The 9,118-nt window shown below is 50.1% G+C and overlaps 2 protein-coding genes across 3 annotated transcripts in view; one reads left to right on the top strand and one right to left on the bottom strand.

Moving 5' to 3' along the window:
* Nucleotides 1–6: 6 nt before the first annotated feature.
* On the bottom strand, nt 7–1,177 carry bccip (BRCA2 and CDKN1A interacting protein; the record flags this gene model as incomplete). The annotated part of the gene is made up of 3 exons (XM_024143324.2): nt 920–1,177; nt 390–545; nt 7–124 (listed from the first exon to the last, which is right to left on the bottom strand). Coding segments are annotated over exons 1-3 (517 nt in total), but the record flags the coding sequence as incomplete, so codon positions are not given.
* A 256-nt stretch (nt 1,178–1,433) lies between these two features.
* uros (uroporphyrinogen III synthase) overlaps nt 1,434–9,118 on the top strand; it is a 21,936-nt gene continuing 14,251 nt past the window's right edge. Inside the window, exons 1-5 of one of the 2 annotated variants that reach the window (XM_024143322.2) lie at nt 1,434–1,499; nt 2,099–2,182; nt 2,750–2,833; nt 4,126–4,222; nt 4,427–4,501. In XM_024143322.2, coding sequence (XP_023999090.1) covers nt 2,120–2,182; nt 2,750–2,833; nt 4,126–4,222; nt 4,427–4,501 — 319 coding nt within the window. In that variant the 5' untranslated portion in view covers nt 1,434–1,499; nt 2,099–2,119. Of the gene's footprint in view, nt 1,500–1,919; nt 2,183–2,749; nt 2,834–4,125; nt 4,223–4,426; nt 4,502–9,118 lie in introns of those variants that run through there. The other variant, XM_070441379.1, reaches the window with a different exon arrangement.

Below are 9,118 nucleotides of genomic sequence, written 5' to 3'. Positions count from 1 at the left end.
CCCCAAATAGATAACATATATCTGACCGTACCTTTCTCTCAGTGAGGTTGAGCATGCTGATGAAACCAAACACCTCATCAGCTGGATCCTCGTCATCATCACTGTCCTCTGGCACCTCTGCTTGCTGACAACAAAACATGCAAAAAGACATACATGATGCTACTGAATTCATATAGATTGTTCTCCATTGGATGTGGGGTTGGAAATTGGCGCTAGAAACACAAGCATTTCGCTACACATGTGTATGTGACGAAATAAAATTTGATTTGAAGAAAGCATATGTGTATAATCATATTTCGGGTGTTTAATATGATGCGTTAAATTATATGACGCATATTTAGTGACGGTCTGATCTGATGTGAACCGGTGCACCGCGTCTCGTTTCTTACCCTGATGACGCTTCCAATATGATTCTGCTGGATGAGGAGATCGGTCAACTCGGATGTATTGACACGAGCCTTCAGAAACAGCTGTTGCATGAGTTTCTTGACTCCATTGTAGTCATTGTGAGTAATGGTATGGGCCTCAAAGTCTACAATGACCTCCTGGAAACAAACAAAGGTTTTTAATACAAGTCCCGAATCCCGAGACAATGTTTTGGACTGGAGGGGGACTCGGGGCGAATGTGCTGCCAGTTTTAGTGTCAATACACGTATCGATTGTTTGTTTGTCTAAACTTCTCTTATGGTTTTAAGTGTGTAAATATCCATGAATTTTACTATTTAGCTAGTTAAAACTCTGAAGTTATCGACTGGCTATGTTCAGCATGTCCCTAACATACGTAACATTATTAGCTAGCTTGATATGAACACAGTTGTTTGCTAAAAAAAGCTATCTAGCTAACCCCTCTAACGTTAGCCAGTGCTAGCTAGCCTGCTAGGCCAGGAATYTAGCCAGTTCGCTAGAGACATTATCGTACTTCATGTATCTCCTCTTCTGATCCGCTGTTATTCTCTGCTGAATCAACGTCGTCTTCCAATCCTTCATCGGAGCTGTTATCCTCACTATCAGCGGGATTTTCTCCCATTCCAACTGCTCGTCTTTTCGCTGAAGAAGCCATGCTGCCAAAACAGATACCACGCGTAAGGGAAAGGACGGGGGCGGGGCAAGGGATTAATGTGGAGTTGGGAGTACTGAGAAACTGAGACACTGTGGACGCCATATTGGATCAAATGCTGCATGCTTCGTTATGCTTGGAACGCCCGTGTGTAGAACCGCAATGGCGTCCCGTTTCTCATACTGACAGCAGAATGGAATAAACCATTTTGATGAAAGGGGAAATATATTGTATCTAAATTATTGTTTAAATATGTTAGAATATTGTTTACTGAACTGTTCCAGAAGAAAAAACAAACGACTACTTTCTTTAATTGTAACTGTAGTGATAACATTCATTGTTATTGCTCAAGTATTATCCTAATAAAACATTACTATTTTGTTGTCCCCCTATTTCCTCGTTTTAGTAGTAGCCATGACGCCAGCTGGAGGAAGAGCTTGAGGTACAGTGTTTGTGTACATCCAATTTTTGTTGATTTTCTACGGTTTCTGTTAATTTTCTGTTGACTTGAAAACTAGTTAGCTCAATAGTTAAGCATGATAAATATTGTGTGTGCAGTTGTTATTGTTTTATGGTTGCGCGAACGAAGCCAAGTAATGTGTCGCCTTGGCTCACAAGAAGTGACAGCTCCATATTTGAATTGTATTGCATAACATAACAGCTTTGCAAGTACATACAACGTACAGTACACTGGTGCATGAGATACCTGAGCTCTACAGCTGACTGAATAACACCGCATGCCTCTAATTGATAAATGGTCCAAGCAATGAAAACAGTTGATTCATGGCTCAACAGCATTGTTATCAGTGGGCGACATATGACAGGCGCTGGGTGTAACGTTAGCCTAGCTATGGGTTACACCCCCCGTCAACCTTCAGTTCTGAAGCTACTGCACAGGATCAGTCATTCAGTTTATAATCTTACCAAATAGAGTAAATCTGCATTGGGTGGATTTTTTATTATTTTATTTGTCGATTTTCATCACTGACCTCGTTGCTGACGGTAACATTAAGTTGTATCCCGTCTTGTCTTATTCCACAGGGCTCTGAGTCATCTGTCGAAATGCATGTGCTGCTTCTGAAAGAACCAAGAGAGGGAGGCTCTGGACCAGATCCTTACATCAAGGTACAGCAGAGAAACATCTTTTGTATTGATATTTGCAGCTTGCATGTGCATTCTATTCTATTCAATCCTATTCTACTCTACACCTATTAAAATCCATTATAGGACGGGTGGTTCTAATGCTGAATGCTGATTGGTTAAAACCGCATTCCAGCCGGTGTCTATTCCACAAGTTACCACCGGCTAAATCTATGACATTAAAATGCCTATTTACTCTGTTCCATCTGACTGTTGCAATCCACTGTCTCATCAGCCCAGCCAGGCAATTTATAAACTTGATCTCCACTATAAAAAGCATCTAGACATTATCTCATATTTCTTTTAGACTAACATTTAGTTTTCAACAGCAGATGTTTTGTGTAAACCCTTGCTCTCTGTCTCTCCGACATTTGCAACATTGTTTCAATATTCAAATTCAATGGAATGATTTGCCAATATCAAACACCCGTCACAATATATCCTCGAGACACCGGCTTCTCGGGCATTATAACCTAAATGTATAATGGGTGACTGTGTAACAGTGAAATCGATTTGATTTGATTTACAGAACTCTCAACTTTGTACTTACAGGAGCTGGCATCCCGTGGACACAAAGCAACCTTAATTCCTGTGCTGTCTTTTACATTTGTTTCCTTGAACACTTTGTCAGACAAGGTGAATACCATTTATATACATCAAKGTGTTGATTTTAAGATCGAAAGTTTGGMAACATTTTACTGGGACGCCAAGCGTTATAACGCGTTATGACACGGTCATAACCATGTCAAAATATGTCATAACAGCTGACATAACTTGTCYTAATATGGTTATAACACTGTCATGACACATATATATTTAGACCTATTGCGTTACTTTATGGCTGGTTATGACACCTACATAAGAGTGTCAAAACCCATAAAATCTACCAAGGTAGTTACTTTATGTCTGGTTAGGACACTGACTAAACCTACCTCACAAGGTAGAACATTCCATTCCACCATAGCCTACTGGTCAACAGTATGTTTATGTTATATAGTAGTTTCTGAAATTGACCATATTAAATTATCTTTATAATTGCACACAAATTGATGTCAGACATGCAGCTACCCATAATGCTCTATTGTTGATGTCTGGGATGAATGGAGGAGCAGATTTCAGGAGCAGGACAAGACACCTGACTGATTGACGTAAGGGCTTGTACGTGATAGGCCTATCTGGCTTTATTGGCTTGTAGGATTATGATGTCATAATGCTTCATGACAGTGTCATAAAGTGTATTTTCTGCAAGTTACTTAAAATACGATGGAATAAAAAAACGACTAAAGAATTAATGATTACAACAACAACAAAGAAAACTTCTTGGCAGGGGAAACTTCTTGGCAGGGGAAACTTCTTGGCAGGGGAAACTTCTTGGCAGGGGAAACTTCTTGGCAGGGGAAAAAAATGTGTTTTTTTGACACTTATGTAGGTGTCATAACCAGCCATAAAATAACGCAATATATTTAACAACAGGTGTATGTATAAGGGTCATGACAGAGTTATGACCATGTTATGACAAGTTATGTCAGCTGTTATGACATGGTTATTACAACGTCATAACGTGTTTATGACACTGGGTGTCAAGTAAAGTGTTCCTGAACGTTGTACTGTTTGGTTTCTTGTTTAGTCGTCGTTATACAGCTGTTCTCTACTCCTCCTACAGCTGTTCTCTGCTCCTCCTACAGCTGTTCTCTACTCCTCCTACAGCTGTTCTCTACTCCTCCTACAGCTGTTCTCTGCTCCTCCTACAGCTGTTCTCTGCTCCTCCTACAGCTGTTCTCTACTCCTCCTACAGCTTGTTCTTCTCTCCTCCTACAGCTGTTCTCTGCTCCTCCTACAGCTGTTCTCTGCTCCTCCTACAGCTGTTCTTCTACTCTCCTACAGCTGTTCTCTACTCCTCCTACAGCTGTTCTCTACTCCTCCTACAGCTGTTCCAGCCAGAACAACATGGAGGGCTGATTTTTACCAGCCCGAGGGCGGTGGAGGCAGTCAAAATGTGTCTTGAAGAGGATGAAAGAACGGAACGTGAGTAGATCCTCGTGTGAAGTTTTAAACGGCGTTCTGTAAAAATGCCGCCCCCCCCCCCGTCGTCAACAAATTGTCATTGTTAGGAAAGGAATGGACCTCTTGTGCCTTAGTCTCGTGCGTTTTCAGACGGACAAAGTCAACACGAGTTAGTGTATGTAAGATACTCGTTTTTAATGTCTGTTATACGTTTTTCTATTCTAGAGTGGAACAAGGACTTTAAAGACAAATGGAATGCCAAGTCCATCTATGTTGTTGGGAAGGCTACTGCAGCGTTAGGTGAGTAATTGATCGCCAACATTGTGTAAACTTACCCGCATTAAACACTTCTGTTCATTATGGAGTTCTTTGTAGTTTACAACGCCCTTCATGTCTCTAAAGTCTCTCCTTTGTTTCACTGAGAGGATKTTGTCATTGGTCACTTGGAGGCCTAGTTATATCAACAAATAATAACACCTGGGATATATACTGTAAACTCAGTGGCCAGTTTATTAGGTACACCATCTAGTACTGGGTAGGACCAGTTTGCCTCCAGAACCCTGAATTCTTCTGGGAATGGAACACGTTGTTCAATTGGTATCAAGGAACCTAACGTGTGCCAGGAAAGCATTCCCACACCTTGTCACCAGCCTGTACCGTTGACACAGGCAGATAGGGGCATGGACTCATACTGCTTACACCAAATCTGACTCTGCCATCAGCATGACTCAACAGGAACCGTGGATTCATCGTTCCAGTCAATGAGTTTTTCCACTCCTCATTGTCCATGTGTTGGTGATGGTGTGCCCACTGGAGCCACTTCTTCTGTTTTTAGCTGATAGGAGGAGAACCTGCTGTGGTCGCCCTGTAGGGCTGTGGTCGCCTCTGTAGGGCTGTGGTCGCTGTAGGGCTGTGGTCGCCTGTAGGGCTGTGGTCGTCTGTAGGGCTGTGGTCGTCTTGTAGGGCTGTGGTCGTCTGTAGGGCTGTGGTCGCCTGTGGGCTGTGGTCGTCTGTAGGGCTGTGGTCGCCCTGTAGGGCTGTGGGTCGTTGTAGGGCTGTGGCGTCTGTAGGGCTGTGGTCGTCTGTAGGCTGTGGTCGCTGTAGGGCTGGTCGTTGTGGGTGTGGTGCCTGTAGGGTGTGGTGTCTGTAGGGCTATGGTCGCCTGTAGGGCTGTGGCGTCGTGGTAGGGCTGTGGTCGTCTGTAGGGCTGTGGTCGTCTGTAAGTGTGTGGTCGCCCTGTAGGGCTGTGGTCGCCCTGTAGGCTGTGGTCGCTGTAGGGCTGTGGTCGTCTGTAGGGCTGGGGTGGTCGTCTGTAGGGCGTGGTCGTCTGTAGGGCTGTGGTCGTCCTGTCGGGGCTTGTGGGTCGCCTGTAGGGCTGTGGTCGCCCTGTAGGGCGTTGGTCGTCTGTAGGGCTGTGGTCGTCTGTAGGGCTGTGGTCGTCCTGTAGGGCTGTGGTCGCCTGTGGGCTGTGGTCGCCCTGTAGGGCTGTGGTCGGTCTGTAGGGCTGTGGTCGCCTGTAGGGCTGTGGTCGCCTGTAGGGCTGTGGTCGCTGTAGGGCTGTGGTCGCCCTGTAGGGCTGTGGTCGGCTGTAGGGCTGTGGTCGTCTGTAGGGCTGTGGGTCGCCTGTAGGGCTGTGGGTCGCCTGTAGGGCTGTGGTCGTCTGTGGGCTGTGGTCGTCTGTAGGGCTGTGGTCGCTGTAGGGCTGTGGTCGCTGTAGGGTTGGTCGCTGTAGGGCTGTGGTCGTTGGAGGTGTGGTCGCCTGTAGGGCTGTGGTCGTCTGTAAGGCTGTGGTCGCCCTGTAGGGCTGTGGGTCCGCCTGTGGCTGTGGTCGCCTGTAGGCTGTGGTCGTCTGTAGGGCTGTGGTCGTCTGTAGGGCTGTGGTCGTCTGTAGGGCTGTGGTCGTCCTGTAGGGCTGTGGTCGCCTGTAGGGCTGTGGTCGCCCTGTAGGGCTGTGTCGTTGTAGGGTGTGGTCGTCTGTAGGGCTTGTGGCTCGTTGGTAGGGGCTGTGGTCGCTGTAGGCGCTGTGGTCGCCCTGTAGGGCTGTGGTCGTTCCTGTAGGGTGTGGTCCTGTAGGGCTGTGGTCGCCCTGTAGGGCTGTGGTCGCCTGTAGGGCTGTGGTCGTCTGTAGGGCTGTGTCGCCTGTAGGGCTGTGGTCGCCCTGGTAGGTGTGGTCGTGTAGGGCTGTGGTCGCTGTAGGCTGTGGTCGTGTAGGGCTGTGGTGTCGTAGGGCTGTGGTCGCTGTAGGGCTGTGGTCGTCTGTAGGGCTGTGGTCGTCCTGTAGGGCTGTGGTCGCTGTAGGGCTGTGTCGTCTGTGGGCTGTGGTCGCTGTAGGGCTGTGGTCGTCTGTAGGGCTGTGGTCGTCTGTAGGGCTGTGGTCGCCTGTAGGGCTGTGGTGCGCTGTAGGGCTGTGGCTGTGCGCTGTAGGGCTGTGGTCGTTGTGGGCTGTGGTCGCTGTAGGGCTGTGGTCGTCTGTAGGGCTGTGGTCGCCTGTAGGGCTGTGGTCGCCTTTAGGGCTGTGTGCGTCTGTAGGGCTGTGGTCGTCTGTAGGGCTGTGGTCGCCTGTAGGGCTGGTGGTCGTGTGGGCTGTGGTCGTCCTGTAGGGCTGTGGTCGCCCTGTAGGGCTGTGGTTCGGTCTTGTAGGCTGTGTGGTCGCCTGTAGGGCTGTGGTCGTCTGTGGGCTGTGGTCGCTGTAGGGTGTGGTCGTTTGTAGGCTGTGGGTCGCTGTAAGGGCTGTGGTCGCCCTGTAGGGCTGTGGGTCGCCCTGTAGGGCTGTGGTCGCCTGTTAGGGCTGTGGTCGTCTGTAGGGCTGTGGTCGTCTGTAGGCGCTGTGGTCGTTGTAGGGCTGTGGTCGTCTGTAGGGCTGTGGTCGCGTCTCGTAGGGCTGTGGTCGTCTGTAGGGCGTCTGTAGGGCTGTGGTCGTCTGTAGGGCTGGTGGTGTCTGTAGGGCTGTGGTCGCCTGAGGGCTGTGGGTCGTCTTGTAGGGCTGTGGTCGTCTGTAGGGCTGTGGGTTCGTCTGGTAGGGTGTGGTCGTCTGTAGGGCTGTGGTCGTCTGTAGGGCTGTGGTCGTCCTGTAGGGGGCTGTGGTCGTCTGTAGGGCTGTGGTCGTCTGTAGGGCTGTGGTCGTGCTGTAGGGCTGGTGGTCGCTCTGTAGGGCTGTGGTCGTCTGTAGGGCTGTGGTCGTCTGTAGGGCTGTGGTCGGTCTGTAGGGCTGTGGTCGTCTGTAGGGCTGTGGTCGTCCTGTTAGGGCTGTGGTCGTCTGTAGGGCTGTGGTCGCGCTGTAGGGCTGTGCGTCGCCTGTAGGGCTGTGTCGCCCTGTAGGGCTGTGGTCGTCTGTAGTGTGACTGTGGTCGTCTGTAGGGCTGTGGTCGCCCTGTGGGCTGTGGTCGTCTGTAGGTGTGGTTCGTCTGTAGGGCTGTGGTCGTCTGTAGGGGCTGTGGTCGTCTGTAGGGCTGTGGTCGTCTGTAGGGCTGTGGTCGCCTGTAGGGCTGTTGCTGCGGCTTGTAGGGCTGTTGCTGCCTGTAGGGCTGTGGTCGCCTGTAGGCTGTGGTCGTCTGTAGGGGCTGTGGTCGTCGTAGGGCTGTGGTCGTGGGCTGTGTCGTCTGTAGGGCTGTGGTCGTCTGTAGGGCTGTGGTCGTCTGTAGGGCTGTGGTCGTCTGTAGGCTGTGGTCGCGCCTGTAGGGCTGTGGGTCGCGCCTGTAGGGCTGTGGTCGTTGTAGGGCTGTGGTCGCCCTGTAGGGCTGTGGTCGCCCTGTAGGGCTTGTGGTGCGTGTAGGGTTGTGGTCGCTGTAGGGCTGTGGTCGTCTGTAGGGCTGTGGTCGTCTGTAGGGCTGTGGTCGCCTGTAGGGCTGTGGTCGTCTGTAGGGCTTGTGGTCGTGTAGGGTGTGGTCGTCTGTAGGGCTGTGGTCGCCCTGTAGGGCTGTGGTCGCCTGTAGGGCTGTGGTCGCCTGTAGGCTGTGGTCGCTGTAGGGCTGTGGTCTGTAGGCTGTGTCTGTAGGCTGTGGTCGCCTGTAGGGCTGTGGCTCGTTGTAGGGCTGTGGGTCGCCCTGTAGTGCTGTGTCGCCTGTAGGGCTGTGGTCGTCTGTAGGGCTGTGGGTCGTCTGTAGGGCTGTGGTCGTCTGTAGGGCTGTGGTCGTCTGTAGGGCTGTGGTCGCCCTGTAGGGCTGTGGTCGTCTGTAGGCTGTGTCGCCCTGTAGGGCTGTGGTCGTCTGTAAGGCTGTGTTTCTGTTCCTTGCCTCAGGCTGCACAGCTGTTTCTCTCAAGTGATTCAGACTTATTCTCAATTGAATTTGTCTTACTAATATGTCCCCCAAAAATTATTTAGAATGGCCCATTATCAATGGACTGGGGCAGGATCAGAGGCAGGATCAGAGGCAGATCAGAGGCAGGATCAGAGGCAGGATCAGAGGAGGATCAGAGGCAGATCAGAGGCAGGATCAGAGGCAGGATCAGAGGCAGGAACAGAGGCAGGAACAGGGGGAAAAAAATGATGTCATCTGTATGCACTCTAATAGTGAATGGAGGCCCACGCTTTCCCTCCGGTCCGTTTTGTAGGCTACTTGGTTTTATAGCGGAGCATTTATGAGCAGCAGAGAAATAACATATTAAAAACCCTTATTTCACTCCATGCATCAACCGCTGTTTTGAGGAGCACGCTTCGCTGCCCGACAGGTGATATTCCACCTCAACTCTGTATGGGCTCTCCAACCTTGTTCCTGCAGCTACCCATTGCTTCATGATGGACCTGATGGAGGACAAGTAGAGCTGAGTACCAGGCCATTGGACCTGATGGAGGACAGTAGAGCCTGAGTACCAGACCATTGGACCTGATGGAGGGACAGTAGGGCCTGAGTACCAGGCCATTAGGACCGTGATGGAGGGACATCAGAGCCTGAGTACCAGGCCATTTAGGACTGTTGG

This window comes from Salvelinus sp. IW2-2015, unplaced genomic scaffold (assembly GCF_002910315.2).
Source record: "Salvelinus sp. IW2-2015 unplaced genomic scaffold, ASM291031v2 Un_scaffold3864, whole genome shotgun sequence".
Taxonomy (NCBI): domain Eukaryota; kingdom Metazoa; phylum Chordata; class Actinopteri; order Salmoniformes; family Salmonidae; genus Salvelinus; species Salvelinus sp. IW2-2015.
This window is presented reverse-complemented; position numbering and strand designations above follow the sequence as displayed.